At 62.2% G+C, this 14392-nt stretch overlaps 2 protein-coding genes across 9 annotated transcripts; one reads left to right on the forward strand and one right to left on the reverse strand.

Moving 5' to 3' along the window:
* Positions 14 to 3396, forward strand: PUSL1 (pseudouridylate synthase-like 1). 4 transcript variants are annotated; one of them, XR_001307376.2, is made up of 8 exons: positions 14 to 585; positions 818 to 875; positions 967 to 1154; positions 1315 to 1464; positions 1552 to 1722; positions 2301 to 2492; positions 2568 to 2730; positions 3048 to 3396. XR_001307376.2 is itself a non-coding variant. In XM_005653339.3 (8 exons), the coding sequence occupies exons 1-8, from the start codon at positions 509 to 511 to the stop codon at positions 3297 to 3299; spliced, it is 1308 nt and encodes a 435-aa protein (XP_005653396.1). In that variant the 5' UTR covers positions 14 to 508; the 3' UTR covers positions 3300 to 3396. The 4 variants fall into 4 exon arrangements, 3 of the variants coding, with proteins under 3 accessions (XP_005653396.1, XP_013851003.1, XP_013850997.1); XM_005653339.3 differs by having other exon boundaries at positions 2438 to 2492; positions 2568 to 2924; XM_013995549.2 differs by having other exon boundaries at positions 2438 to 2492.
* On the reverse strand, positions 3284 to 14390 carry INTS11 (integrator complex subunit 11). 5 transcript variants are annotated; one of them, XM_003127493.6, is made up of 17 exons: positions 14228 to 14390; positions 11470 to 11567; positions 11138 to 11211; positions 10042 to 10270; positions 6823 to 6921; positions 6701 to 6735; positions 6300 to 6438; positions 5768 to 5832; positions 5422 to 5611; positions 5209 to 5292; positions 4776 to 4865; positions 4511 to 4673; positions 4305 to 4412; positions 4152 to 4213; positions 3936 to 4078; positions 3728 to 3857; positions 3284 to 3623 (listed from the first exon to the last, which is right to left on the reverse strand). In XM_003127493.6, exons 1-17 carry the CDS (start codon positions 14253 to 14255, stop codon positions 3561 to 3563), a joined length of 1800 nt encoding a protein of 599 aa, XP_003127541.3. In that variant the 5' UTR covers positions 14256 to 14390; the 3' UTR covers positions 3284 to 3560. The 5 variants fall into 5 exon arrangements, with proteins under 5 accessions (XP_003127541.3, XP_013850979.1, XP_013850975.1 ...); XM_013995525.2 differs by having other exon boundaries at positions 3284 to 3646; positions 14228 to 14378; XM_013995521.2 differs by having other exon boundaries at positions 3284 to 3646; positions 4152 to 4231; positions 14228 to 14378.

A 14392-nucleotide genomic window follows, 5' to 3' on the forward strand; every position in this document is an offset into this window, starting at 1 on the left:
TATCCACTGGCCGCGCGCGACGCCCGCTGTCACTGCCGGGGAGCGTCGCCAAAAGCCCCGATGTCCCGCCCCCTTCGTCTGAGCGGGCCTGATAACATCCGCGGAAGCCTTCGGACTCCGCGCGCTCCAGCGATCCGGCCGTTAGACAACCGGGGGAGTTGGCAAGCAGCGCTCAGCCGGACCGTGGCGAGAGGAATCGGGGGCGGGGTAGGGGGCGAGTTGGTGGGCGCGGAAGCGTGCAGGTCTGCGCGGGGCCGTGGCGGCCTCTCCCTGGGCCGGTACTTTGCACTCGCTCCCTAAGCCCGGCCCCGCCTCTGCTCCCCCTGCCGCGGGCAGCCTTGGGAGGCTGCCTGAGCGGGGCGAAAGCGCAGGCGCGACAGCGGCCAGGGGCGTGGTGTGGTCAGGCCGAGTGCGCGCGCGTGCGCAGGCCCACGTGCGCTCCCAACCCGCCTGGCGCTCCGGGGGTCTGGTTCCGACCCGTCTCGCTTCTCCGGGTCCGGCTCGAGCTATGAGCGCCTGCCTGGCTGCGGGCTCGGCGCGGGCGCGCTACCTCGTGTACTTCCAGTACTTGGGCACGGACTTCAAGTATGTCTTCCGGACCTCCCACTCGTTACCGCGACTCCCCCGTGGAGGCCGGCGCCGCGGGCAGCAACCGAGCTCGACCCGGAGCAGCGGACGGCCGACGCCAGAGGGGAGGGCGGGAACTGAGTTAGGACCTCTGTCCTTGGGCCCCAGCCCCCCGGGATGGAACGACCGCCTCTGGCCATGGAGAGCCAGGCGGCCTCAGCTCGCTAACCTCCGCCCGCCTTGCCTGCAGCGGCGTCGCGGCTGTCAGGGGCCCACAGCACGCCGTCGGGGTCCAGAACTACCTGGAGGTGAGCCCCGCCGACCCGCGCCCAGGAGGTAGGAGGGAAACTCCGGGGAGGGCAGATGGGGACCCCTCCCGCGGCCGCTATGTCCTCGCAGGAGGCCGCAGAGCGGCTAAACTCGGTCGTGCCGGTCAAGTTCACCATCTCCAGCCGCACGGATGCTGGTGTCCACGCCCTGAGCAACGCGGCGCACCTGGACATTCAGCGCCGCTCAGGCCAGCCACCCTTCTCCCCTGAGGTCCTGACGGAAGCCCTCAACACCCACCTGAGACACCCAGCCATCCGGTGAGCACTGCCCTGCTCTCCAGAATTTTTGCCCACTATGGGTGGGGAGGGGAGGGGAGAAAGGCCGTTGTTTCTGGACGGAACTTCTTCACAGTTATGAGGGGCATGCCAGGGTGTCGCTGGGACAGGTGGGGGGTCATTGCTGGCCTTGCTTCCACAGGGTACTGCAGGCCTTTCGTGTGCCCAGCCACTTCCATGCTCGCTATGCAGCCACATCCAGGACCTATCTCTACCGCCTGGCTACTGGCTGCCCCAGGCCTGACCATCTGTCTGTGTTTGAACGAAACCGGTGCTGGCCGCTTCGGGCAGAGTGAGTGGATGGGAGAGTGAGTGGAAGGGGTTGCCAGGCCCACCTGGCTGGCTGTTCACTCCTGCCCACTCACCTGGCTCTCTCTAGCTGCTTGGATGTGGCTGCCATGCAGGAGGCCGCCCAGCACCTCCTGGGGACACACGACTTCAGTGCCTTCCAGTCAACTGGCAGCCCGGCCACCAGCCCCGTGCGCACCCTGCGCCGAGCCTCGGTATCTCCCGAGCCCTCCAGCCCCCTAGTTCTCCCCGGGGAGAGCAGGTGAGGAGAGCAGCCTGCATTCTGGCCTGGAGGCTGCAAAGGCTGGACTGAGTCCAGCACCTTCTGTGGCGCTGGACTGGGGGTTCCCTGGACACCCGTCGGGCCTTGGGGGAAGGAGGGGCTGCTGGTCAGCTGAGTGCTGTGGCCCCAATACCCATGAACCTGCAGCTCTGCCCTTCCCTGGGGCTGGGGAGCCTTTCTCTGACGGCTCATGGCCCAACACATGGTTCCTGATGGCCAGCGAAGATTCTGCTGGGGGAGAAGCACCAGGCTGGTGGTTCTACCCAGTCAGGCAGGGGATTGGTTCCACCACCCCCAACACTGTCCTAGGGGCCCGAAACCAGAGGACGGCTACTGACTTCCAGAACCTTCCCAGGTAGGGAAGGAGGCATTTCTGCACAGCCAGCCTCAGATCCTGCTGAGGAGCCCACACCTGGGGCCACACCCTCCGTGAGCTGCCCCAGAGCCCATACCAGGACCCCTGCCCCGGGGGCCTCGTCCCCGCAGCCAAGGCCCCCGGAGGCTCTGCTGTTCCTCCTCTTAGGAATCAGTGGGTTGCTGTTGTCTCCCTTCCACAGACCTGCTCCACTTACCAGGGAGGGGAGCAGACAGAGTGGAGGGCGGAAGGCAGCCTTCACCACGCCCCACCCTGTCCTCCCTGCTGAGGCCGCCCTGCGAGCTGAGGCCCACCTGTCTCTGGTGCCTGTGTCCCCAGGGGGCTGCGGTTCTGGAGCCTGGAGTTTGAGAGCCAGTCCTTCCTGTACAGACAGGTGCGGTCTGCCCTGGGGCTCCCGGGGGGGCCCTGCAGCTCCGGTGGCTACAGTGGCCTCGGCCTTGGCCCACAGGTGCGGAGGATGACCGCTGTGCTGGTAGCCGTGGGGCTGGGGGCCCTGACGCCTGCTCAGGTGAAGATGATTCTGGAGAGCCGGGACCCCCTCGGCAGGCACCAGTCCCGCGTGGCCCCAGCCCATGGCTTGTTCCTGAAGTCAGTGCTTTATGGGGACCTTGGTAAGAGGCGGTGGCCCAAGGAGGTCCCTGCTGGCAGTGACCAGCCCTTCCCCAGGCTGAGTCGTCAGTGGGGGAGGGGCTCTCGGTGGCAGTGCTGTCCCAGCTGCTGGGCATCCAGACTGCCAGACAGGGAAGCCAGAGCCCCAGGCGCAGGGAGGCTGAAAGACCTCGAGCTGGAGACCAGCAGCCCAAAGGCAGGTGGCCTGGAGGAGGTGCCACGGCCCCGCTCCTGACCTGGACCCGTGGGGGAGGGGGGCTCGAACCCCGGGGCAGAGGCAGGGGCCCTGCAGTGATGATGACCTGGGGCCTGTCCACAGGTCCTGCCTCCACACAGCCTCCTGTGCCCTCAGAGTCACAGCACAGAAGTCACAGATGATCCCAATGCCCAGCTGAGGGCAGGGAAGCCACCGCCCACCTCCATACCACCGTGCCCAGCAGGGACAGCCCCGCGTTGTCTGGGGACCACAGCTGCCCCCTGCCTCCTTGTCCCTGCCGCGTGTCCACAGGTGGGCTGCCACCAGGGCGAGGTGCAAGAGACAGGCGCACACACCAGGAAGGAAGCCACCTAGACGGCCTGTGGCAGTTTTACTGGAGATCCTTATCCTGGCACCTTGCCCATGTCCTGGGGTTAGTCCAGAAGTAAAAATAAAAGGAGAAGAGCCCCGAGCCCTGGTTACTTCTTCAGCTAAAGCAGCCAGCCGGGCAGGTGCCTGGTGCCGGGGCTCCCCACAGGGGAAGGGCGTGGCTGGCCGTGGAGGACACAGTGAAGACCCGAGGCGCAGACACAGTCCTGGAGCTGAAGCCAGGGGGCTCCGGCTGGCAGCAGGGCCTCAGGGGGCCTGGGGCAGGCCCTTCTTGAGCAGAGATGTGAGGTAGCTTCCCAGCTCTTCGTCCTGTAGCCAGAGGCAAGCAGAGGCTGCTGGCCCATCCTCCCCTCCCTGACCCACCCTTCCACGCAGCCCAGGGGCATGGGGTGGCCCCCAGCGTGGCCACTCACCTGGTAGGTCCAGGAGACCAGCAGCACCTTGGTGCCTGGGTCCTCAGAGTGGGCAGCAGCCTGGATGAGGATGGACTCCACAGTCACGGAGCCGTCAGGGAGGTGCTGCACGCAGTGGTCCTTGAGGAGGCTGCAGGGGGGCGGGTGAGAGCCTGCCTGGCCCCCCTCCCCCTCCCCCCAGTCCAGAAGGGGCGGCCGCAGCGCCCACCTCTTCAGGTGGCTGTACACGCGCATGGCCATCTCCTGCTCCTTGCGCGGGTCGTGCAGGTGCACGCGGCAGGTGAAGCGCAGCTGGTGCTCGGCCAGGCCCAGCTCCTTGAGGGCCTGCTCTGAGGACACGAGCCGGAAGGTCTGCGGGGCGGGGCAGGTCAGCGATGGCAGGACTGCCCCCACTCCCACCCCCGGTGCCCGCTGGCACACTCACGCTGTCCTTCATGATGAGAGTGCCGTGCAGGAGCCGGGCCTTCTTGGCATCGGGGAGCAGTCCTGGAGGCAGGGCAGTGGCTGGAGCTGTGGGTGGGGCCGGCTCCCAGCAGCTATCTCCCTCGACCCTGGCCGGTGTGCCCTGCCCACTTACCTTGAGCCATCTCCCTCTTCAGCAGCCCCAGCGAGATGCCCACCGGGATGCTGGGGCTCGTGGGCAGTGTCACCGTCTCGCCATTGGCCGGCATGTAGCAGCTGAGTCCTGGGCGGGGAGGGGGTGGAGAGAGCCTGGGTCCAGGCCCACGGACCCTGCCCGAAGTCCCTCTGTTCACCCCCGCGTGCCCCCGCCTGGCTGCCTACGGAATTCCTGCTCAATCTTCTGCTTTAGAAACTCCATCTTCTTGGCCTCGCCGTGCACCAGCAGCACGTTCTCTGGCTCCGCCTGGCCCACCAACTGCATGATGCCCTTGGCGTCCGCGTGGGCACTGAAGGACATGTACTCCACCTGCATCTTGACCTCCAGCTGCAGCGTCACAGCACACAGGCCATCAGCACAGGCGGACGCTCCCGGGGCCCCCACCCACCTAAGAGGGGCCTGGGGCTGGCAGAGGCGGCGCAGACTCACCACCTGCCGCCCCTCCAGCTCTAGCTTGCGCTGCCCGCTGAGGATCTTGTGGCCCACGGTGCCCTGCACGCAGTAGCCAGGCATGATGACCTGCCGGGAGGAAGGGGTGGGCCAACAGCTCCCTGCACACCGCAGGCCTCCTGCCTCCCGGGACACCCCTCCACCCACCGTTTCTGCCAGCTGAACCTGACCCTTGGGTGGGCCCGACCCTTCCAGGACCCCCATAGAGCCAGGCCAGCTCCAGAGTCTCCGCACAAGCCCGCCTGGGCCTGACCACCGAAACTGCATGGGGAGCAGGGGGCCTTCCTGCCTGGCCCTGTCAAGCTCGGACACCCGGACCTAGGGTCCGCGGCCTCCTTCCGACAGCAGCAGTGTCCCCACGCCTGGGGATCCCCTGTCCCTCAGGCTCTCCGGCCCTCCAGGGAGCCCTCACCATGTTCTTCTCATTCCCTGCCCACTTGCGGAAGATCTGGAGCGACTGGCCGGCGTGCAGCATTCCTGGGGTGGCAAAGACAACCTTCGGGGCGGGGGGGGGAGAGTCAGGGCAGCAGACGCCCCGCCTGCCTCCGAGCCTTCTGCCCTCCTGGTGCCCCCTGCAGGAGGAGCCCCTGCCCAGCGAAGCCCACCCCCCAGCACTGGGCCGCACCATGGGCCCCGGGCTGTCAGCGAAAGCCCGGTCGAAGGCCTTGATGTGCTTGAACTCGAACATGTTCCTCTGCACAAAGGTCTTGCGGATCTTCTGGTTGGTCCAGGGGATGAAGAGCTTGTAGTAGTGGTTGGCCTTCTCCGTCAGGCCCGTGGAAAAGTAGATGGGGGCCTTCAGGTCCATGCGCTCCCTGGGGCCAGGGCGGGGTGCGGTGGGCAGGGCTGCCCGTGGACCCCATAGGCCCTCAGCCCGGCCTGAGTCCAGTGCGAGGAGGGGTGCACCCTGCTGCCTCCCACCCTGGGGCCGGCAGGCCAGGGCTTCCAGAAGCTGTCCCAGCTGCACCTACCAGAAGGTCTCCAGCAGGATGCACAGCTCCTGAGCGCGGCCCAGCGCAAACACAGGGATCAGCACCTGCGGGGGAGGGGAGGGGGAGGGCGAGGCTGGCTCGGACTGGAGCCCCTGGCCATGTGGCCCACCTGCCGAGCCCACACACCTGAGCACGGTGGGGGGCAGCCGCGCCCTGTGGAATCTTCTCGGGGAGCAGCTGCTACAGCCTTGATGGCTGGAGGTCACAGCCAGGCACTGGCGTGCTGGGGGCCCTGCGGACTGCGGGCAGTCCCCACATGTTGCCCCGGGGCCACAATCTATCTGAAGGTGGCCATGGTGGAGGCACTGGCCAGCCCTTCGCTGCATCTGAGACACGAGGAGCAAACGAGCCCCCGGGGGCAGGGTTCTCGGGGGAGCGCTTCCTGCTGATGCCCGAGCAAACCTTCCTCCCTCTGTGCCTGGGGCACGCAGCCGCCCCGCCCCTGCCCACACGCCGGGGGGAGCCCAAGCCCTGCGCAGCCTCACGGGGCCTGCGGTCCCACACCAGCTACCTTCCCGCCACGCTCCACCGTCTCGTGGACCTTCTTCAAGAAGTCTCGCTCCCGGCAGCGCTTGGAGTCGCGGATGGTCGTGGCGTACGTGGATTCTGTGATCAGCAAGTTGGGGCGGCACTTGTCAATCCAGGCGGCTCTAGAACAGGTGCGTGAGGCCAGGAGTGAGCAAGACACGGGCCCCCGCCCTGAGCACAGCCGCAGCCTTCCCGGACCCTCTGGCCGGCAGCCTGCCTTCTCCACACAGGCCCAGGCAGTCGAATGTCACAAGCAGCACAAGGGGAGGACACGTGGGAGACGGCCACGTGCTGACCATGCAGGCACCCGCCACACCCGCAAGGGTCGCTGCACTCCGGGGGGGGGGGGGGCACGGGATGAAACAGAGTCACTGGCCTACTTACCCCAAATGCCGGTCCGGGGTCATGTTATAATCACCCTGGCAAAGAACGTGGCCGTGAGAGGGGTGTCTCCTTCCCTTCCCTGGCCAGGCAGCCCTTCCTGTGCCCCAAGCGCTTCCACTGACCGTGTAGACCACAGACTCTGAGCCCACTTTAATCTGGAACATGGCTGCGCCCAGCACGTGGCCCGCGTAGTAAGCCTTGATCTCCAGCTCATCATCCACCTACGGAAGAGGCTGCACTCAGGTCTGCAGGCTGCGCTGGGCAGACGGGCAGGCAGGTGGTGACCGGGGAGGCGGTGGGCGGAAGTAGGGACATCGTCCCAAGCCTCTCACTACCCATTTTTCACGTATGATGTCCAGTTCATAATCACAAGCAACCACGAGTTCCCATCGTGGCACAGCGGAAACGCATCCGACTGGGAACCATGAGATTGTAGGTTCAGTCCCTGGCCCCACTCAGTGGATTAAGGATCCGGCATTGCTGTGAGCTGTGGCGTAGGTCACAGACGTGGCTCAGATCTGGCATGGCTGTGGCTGTGGTGTAGGCCGGCAGCTGTAGCTCCGATTTGACCCCTAGCCTAGGAACCGCCATACACCATGGGTGTGGCCTTAAAAAAAGAAAAAAGAAAAAAAGACATAAATATACTAGGAACCATAAAACTCTAGAAAACACAGGCAGAACACTGATATAAATCATAGTAATATGTTTTTGGATCTCCCGAGGCAAAGGAAATAAAAGCAAAAATAAACAAACAGAAATGGGACCTAATGAGACTTAAAGCCTCTGCATCGCAAAGGAAAACATTGACCAAAAAAAATACAACCTACTGAATGGAAGAAAACATTTGCAAATTTTATGACTGATAAAGGGTTACTATCCAATATATGTAAACATCTCACACAACCCAGTATCAAAGAGGAACTACCAAAAACAAACCAAAAGGAACAACCTGATTTAAAAATGGGCAGATGACCTGAACAGACATTTTTCCAAAGAAGATGTGTAGATGGCCAAGGGCACATGAAAGGATGCTCACCACAGCTCATCACCAGGAACTTGCGACTCAAAACCACAATGAGGTATCACCTCCCACCTGTCGGAATGGCCACCATCAAAAAGAACACAAGCAACGAATGTTAGTGAGGATGTGAAGGAAAGGGAACCTTCGTCCACTGTGTTGGTGGGACGTAAACTGGTGCATCCGTTGTGCAAAACAGTATGGAGGTTTCTCAAAATACCATACGACCCAGCAATTCCACGCCTGGATATATATCCAAAAGAAAAACACTAATTTGAAAAGAGATATGCACCCCAATGTTCACAGCAGCATTATTTACAATAGCTATGACATGGAAGCAACCTAAGTGTCCACTGACAGGTGAACGGATAAAGAACATGCGGTACATGTACACAATGGAATATTACTCAGCCATAACAAAGAATGAAATCATGCCATCTGCAGCAACACGTATGGACTTGGAAAGCATCGCGCCTAGTGAAATAAGTCAGACAGAGAAAAACAAATACTGTATGATATCACTTATATGTGGAATCCAATCTAAAAATTACAACAGGAGGAGTGCCCATCATGGCTCAGCAGAAACAAATCTCACTAGTACCCACGAGGACACAGGTTTGATCCCTGGCCTCGCTCAGTGGGTTAAGGATCCGGCACTGCTGTGAGCTGTGGTGTAGGTCGCAGACATGGCTTGGATCCCACGTCGCTGTGGCTGTGGTGTATGCTGGCATCTGTAGCTCCAATTCGACCCCTAGCCTAGGAACTTCCATGTGCCAAGGGTGCAGCACTAAAACGCAAAAAAATAAGAAATTGTGAATCACTGTGTGGTACACCTGTTATGTATAATATTGTAGACCAACCGTATCTCAAAAAGAAATCCAGTAGATGGTTTAACAGCACGTTCTATGCAACCAAAAAGAGAATTAGTGAACTAAAATATCTCGAAGAGCATACCCAGCATGACACGCAGAAAGACAAGAGGTTGACGGGGGGCCTGGGGAAGCACGATCCACGTTCTGCCAACCAGAGCCCCCACCGGAGGAGCATATGCCCGGCAGAAGCTGCTGGAAGAACCTGCAGATCCAGGCGGCCTCACACCTGAGTAGGCGCAACAGCTCGAGAACAGGTGGACCTGACAGCACACCTGGCAAATCCACAGGAAAGGACAGAACCCTGCCAGAGCCCGAGCAGAGCTTCTCTTCCAAACAGCAGATGGGAGACACATTTGACGTGCTGAGAGTAACTGCAACCCCGGAATTCTGAACCCAAGAGAAAAGTCCCCCAGCAATAAACCCACTTGGGACAGAAGTTGAGAGCCTTGAGCCTTCATCACCAGCAGATCCGCACTGGCATTCTTCGCCCCAAAGAAAAAGTGAAGCACAGAAAGTGAGAAACAGCCACAGGGGCCAACGGACGTGGCACCCAGCCATCTGACCTCACCGGCGTCAGCGGAAAGGCCCTGCGGGTCTCACATGGCGGGGATTAAAACACATGGAAGCAACAGCCTGGGTCAGGGACTCGTGTCCTGGCCACGGAAAAGGCAAGTCTCAAGCATCCTCGACTTTTGTTGGCATGCTTTGGAATCTCCACCACTAACAGAATCACAGAAGGATATGTAGTTACGAATGAAATAAGGAGAAATCGAATTTTTAGAACTTAACGCAGAAGAAAGCAATAAAGAGAAAAACAGAACAGGCAGGACAAGCAGGAAGCAAGTGCTGAGAGGACACAGCTAAACTCAAAATTCCCTTTTTACGGAGTCCAAATGCGCCACCTAAAGGCCAGGTTATGGAGCTGGCTTAAACCCAGACATGGGCAAGCTGAAGAGCCACACGGAGGATGCGATGCAGAAAGGGTGAAAGTAAAAGAGGGACTCCGACAGACTCTAAGGGCTCCGACCGAAGGCAGGGGAGGGGGGCGCTGAGCTGAACCACCAGAAGGATGCGCACCAGGGCCAGTGCGCCAACAGACAGGAGGCGCCACCTCCCCTGGACGGGGCAACCTGCCTGATAACAGGCAAAACCTAGAGTCTGAGGAGGAACAGACGAGCCCACCATCTCTGTGACGAACGTGACCAAATTCGATGTCACGTGCTCCCTAAAACCCTTTGCTGCCTCCCTACCCGCGCGCAGCAGCCACTGAGCCAAAGCCCGAAGAGCACAGGCCAGTCCCAGCAGCCGCAGGGCTGGCCCGTGCCCACACCCAGGCCCCATGGCACTCAGATGGCACCAGTGCCCCTTGGCCTCCAGCCCACATGGGCACAGGGCTGCGGGGCTGGATGTGGCCGGGGAGCCCCGAGCTCGCCCTCGGCGCGGGCCCCGACCTGCACTGTCTGGTGGAGGTGGACGGCCACCGCCTTCTTCATGCAGTCCTTGATCATCTGGGACGTGAAGAAGTTGGCCTCGCCCTTCTTGTCCACGGCGATCTTGCGGTAGTCCTCCAGCAGGATGGGGCAGATGGCCTGCGTGGGCTGCGTCATGTAGATGGGCCCGTCATAGCCTACCATCTCGCTGAAGTAGGGGAGCGCCCCGCAGTGGTCCAGGTGGAAGTGGCTGGGGGCACAGCGCCGATCAGCCCAGGCCCCCGGCCCCGCCGTACCAGCTCTAGCTCAGGGCGACCACGCTCTCGTTCCTCCGGGGCTGTTGCGCGTCAGGTGCCGCCCCAGGCCCCAAGGGTGAGAGCGAGAGGACAGACCACCACGGGCCTGGGACTCGGTGCCTGAATGTCTAGAGAAGCAACAGCAGGCAGTCCTGCAGGTGCCAGACAGCGTTACAGTCCAAGAGCAACAGAAAGGTGCTCAGGGGCCGCAGGTCAGAAGGGGCCGGGGCAGGTGGTCAGGCAGACCCAGGGGGTGGCACCTGGAGGAGGCCTGGAAAGGCAGTGGGGTGGAGGGAACAGCAGCGCTGCGCCCACCCTCAGGAGGAGTGGACACACCAGGTGAGCCCACCTCGGAGGAGGGACCGAGACCACAGGGCCTCCAGAGCGGCTGGAAATGCAGCTGCCCCAGGCTGGCGGGTCCTTGGGCTGCAGGTGGGGACTAGCAGGAGGCCACTGTGCTCCCCTAGGCCACGTGGCAAAGGCCAGGGTCATTGCATCCCAGAAACGGATGTGTACTGCCGGGGGGGGGGGGTGCCCCACGCAGCTGGGAAGGGAGGCAGGGGAAGAGCGGGTGAGGACCCTGGGAGGGCCCGTGAGGTCAAGGGCTGGCAGGGGGGTAGGTGGTCGCTGCCTTGGCATCAGTGGCTAAGGGAGAGGAGGCCCAAGAAGCGGCTTAAGCATGCCCTGCGCGGAGCGCCCCACCACCCAAGGGCAAACACCTAGGACCCACGGGGGCCAGGATGCAGCGCGCCAGCCCCAGGGGCAAGCCAGAGAGGCGACGCGGGCGGCACACAGTCCAGCCGGCAGTGCCAGGAGCCCACCTGATGATCACGCAGTCCAGGAAGTCGGTCAGCCGGCCGTGGCGGGTGATGTACGAAAAGTCAGGGAAGCGCCTCTGCAGAGCGGCGGTGGGGGGTGGGGAGCATCAGGCCGAAGCAGGCCCAAGACCCGGGACTTCCATGGCCACCCCCAGGGACGGTGGGGGCGGGAGGCCGGGAATGCAGTGACCTCAGAGCCACCGGCCTCCCACCAACGCCCACCTGCCCAGACGGCCCCCCCTCCAGGGCTCAGGGCCTGACCCCCTGGGCCCGGTCCTGCTGCCAATGGCGCGCAGGAGCGGGCAGGGTGCCGGGCGGCCGCCCGCGGGACTCACGTCGTCACTGAAGCCCATGTGCATCCCGCAGTCCAGCATGACGTTCTTGCCCCCGATGGAGACCAGGATGCAGCTTCGGCCCACATCCTGGCCGGCTCCTGCACAGGGGGAAGCGGGAAAGGTGCTGCCATGCCCTTCCCTCACCCCCGCCCTTGAAGGATGCCCTCCACTTGCTCCAGACCCCCTGAGCGCTCCGGCTGACCTGTGACGGCTGTGTAGACGAGCTGAGGGGACAGCACCTCCGCACGTAGACAAGAGAAACACCCGGGGTGGGAGAGCCGCAAGGCGCCAAGGCCACCACAGGCCCTTCCCCACAGGGCCTCCAGCCTCAGGCCCTGCCATTCACCTCTTTTTATTTATTTATTTGCTTTTTAGGGTCACACCCATTGCATACGGAAGTTCCCAGGCTAGGGGTGGAATCGGAGTTGCAGCACCTGACCTACGCCACAGCTCACAGCAACACCGGCTCCTTCACCCGCTGAGCAAGGCCAGGGATCGAACCTGAGTCCTCGTGGTTACTACTTAGGTTCGTGACCACTGTGCCCAGACAGGAACTCATCAGTCCCCTCTTGAGGCAGCAACCCACCCGCAGCAGACACCCACATCCTGAGACCAAGAGCTGAGTATCGGGTGCTGCACTGTGGTCCCAGCACTCAACACACGCAAAGCCAGGGCTACATCTGAGCTGCGGGGCCCCTGCCCCCAAGAGGTGCCAGCCCCTCCTGGTGGTGCCACTGCAGAGGGATGCCATGTGGCTTTATGTGGCCCCATGTCCCCAAATGACAAAAGCCCCCAGTGCTGTGCCCTCTCGGGGCAGCACCAGCCCAGACTGTAATCTGAGTCCCATTCACGTTCCTGATCTCCAAGCCCTACCGAGATGCTCCAACCCCAGTGGGGCACATCCCAGCCCCCTGATATGGCCATCTGTCACCTCCTCTGGAGTCTGGAGGCCCAGAAGGAAAGGGACACAGTCTTGCAAGGCCTGATGACAGCAAATGACCTGCCTTTCATCTTGAATCTGACCAGCCTCCTTCTGTGGCCACCTGAACCTTGCGTCCACCAGAGTGACCAGGCCACAGCCCAAAGCAGGACACAGGCTGGTCCTCAGAAAGCTTCAGTCACCCATGACAATACAAGGCGATGGCAGCCACGAGCTCGGCCTGTGGGCCTCGGGCAGCCCAGCCACAGGCAGTGGCCTCGCAGTCCCCCACAGGCCTGCTCCTGCCTCCACCATGAGTTCCCGAGGGCAGGGCTCAGCTGCCTGCTTCCTGCTGCACCTCAAGCCCCAAGCCATGACCAGCTCCAAGGTACTGCAGAATTTATGGGAGGGGAAGGGTCCCCCCTTCACAGACAAGGGTGTGAAGTCATGGAGCAGCCCATGGGCACGTGTGACAGTTTTGTGGACTCCAGAGCTCTGCTCCTGGGCATGGGCTGCCTGCTCCCAACAGGACCCACAACAATCCCAGGGAGCAAGGAAAGTGGCCAGAACTGGGCAGGGAAGGGTTGCGGAACAGAGCTTAGGGTGCGCAGGAGGGTGGGGAGGTGGGGACAAAGCAGACACTGTGCCCACAGGGAGCTGGGGTTTCAGGGCGAGGACACAGTGACCACCTAGAGAAGTCTGCACCAGATGAGATGAGCGCCTCCTCAGGAAACAGTAAGACAGGGAAACGGATGGGCACATCCTCCCTGAGAAGACGAATTCCGAGTAGTTTGGAGAAGGACCGTGGGATGGGAGGGCAGCTGTGCAAAAGCCCTGTGGTAGGAGGGATCCGGGAGGGCTCTCTGTATCTGGCCCAGTGACCAGGGACCCTCTGAGGCAGAAACTGGCAACGTATTTCTGCTCTGATGGTGCCAAGGTTAAGTGACACTGAGGGCACTCCAGGTGCAGATCTGGGGTTTAAAAAAAAAAAAAAAAAAAAAAAAAGCACTAAAAAGATAGGACTGCTCAGGAATGAGCGGTGAGAAGAGGAACTACATGGAAAAGGGTCAGGCGGGAAGGAGAATCTGCAGAGGCGGGGAGGGCATGGGGCTGAAGCAGCCAGAGGGGACCCTGAGCCAACAGCTAGGAGAGGCCACGCAGGTGAGGACACTTATGGCTGGGTGAGATGTGCGCTCTGACCCAGCAGGCCAGGGGCAAGGGTGTTCACTGCAACTGCCAAGAGCTCTGTGTCCACACTGGGGGCTGGGTGGGCTATTCTGAGGGAGAGCTCACCACAGAAGAAAGGATGTGGAGCTCGGGGGACGGTCTACGGAAGATGCTCCCAGCGCACGCCCCGGGGAAGGAGGCAGCTTCCAGCACAGACCCCACAGGTGCGCAGGGAGGCGAGGCAGCAGCAGCTGGAGAGTTGACCATGAAAATGATAACTTCGGCTGTTTCTAAGACGCGGGATTCTGAGTGATCCTTCCTCCTTCGCACTGTTTTGTACCTTTTGGGCCTTTAAACTGTGCACTTACATCTTTTGCGAAAAGCAAAGTTACCTTAATGTTGCAGCAACCACATAAAACAAGGTCGGGCGGGTGGACTGCAGATAGATACACGGAGGCTGCAGGAAAGCGGACGCCAGACAGACGGGGGACGGGGATGGGCAGGGAGTGGCGAGGAAGCAGAGACAGCAGCGAAGGCGCCCTGAAGCACCGGCGCGCGGGGGGGGGGGGGGCGACGAGACTGCGGGGGTCCCCGGCCCGTCGAGCCTCCCACTCGCCTTCCTTGCGCGCTCTTGCCGCGCCGCACGCACCAGACCGCCCGCGCCGCACTCACCCAGGGGCGTGACCCTGATCTCGGGCATCCTGAGCGATGGTGGGACTACCGCCGCCCCGCCAGACCCCGGCGCCGAGCCCCTGCTGCGGCCACGCGCACTGACTGGAGGCGACACATTGCGCAGACGCAGCCTCAACTGCGCCAGCTTCCGGTGCGCTCCACGGA

Source organism: Sus scrofa, chromosome 6 (assembly GCF_000003025.6).
Source record: "Sus scrofa isolate TJ Tabasco breed Duroc chromosome 6, Sscrofa11.1, whole genome shotgun sequence".
Taxonomy (NCBI): domain Eukaryota; kingdom Metazoa; phylum Chordata; class Mammalia; order Artiodactyla; family Suidae; genus Sus; species Sus scrofa.

What these genes read in the sequence shown, in the direction of transcription:
- PUSL1 (XM_005653339.3), top strand. Translation starts at nt 509, where the DNA reads ATGAGCGCCTGCCTGGCTGCGGGCTCGGCGCGGGCGCGCTACCTCGTG. An exon ending in TGCTGGCCGCTTCGGGCAGA is followed by an intron (nt 1,465 to 1,551) that starts GTGAGTGGATGG and finishes GGCTCTCTCTAG; the next exon opens with CTGCTTGGATGTGGCTGCCA. An exon ending in GTTCTCCCCGGGGAGAGCAG is followed by an intron (nt 1,723 to 2,437) that starts GTGAGGAGAGCA and finishes CTGTGTCCCCAG; the next exon opens with GGGGCTGCGGTTCTGGAGCC.
- INTS11 (XM_013995521.2), bottom strand. Translation starts at nt 14,255, where the DNA reads ATGCCCGAGATCAGGGTCACGCCCCTGG. An exon ending in GATCAGGGTCACGCCCCTGG is followed by an intron (nt 11,568 to 14,227) that starts GTGAGTGCGGCG and finishes CCCCCTGTGCAG; the next exon opens with GAGCCGGCCAGGATGTGGGC. An exon ending in ATCCTGCTGGAGACCTTCTG is followed by an intron (nt 5,612 to 5,767) that starts GTAGGTGCAGCT and finishes CCCTGGCCCCAG; the next exon opens with GGAGCGCATGGACCTGAAGG.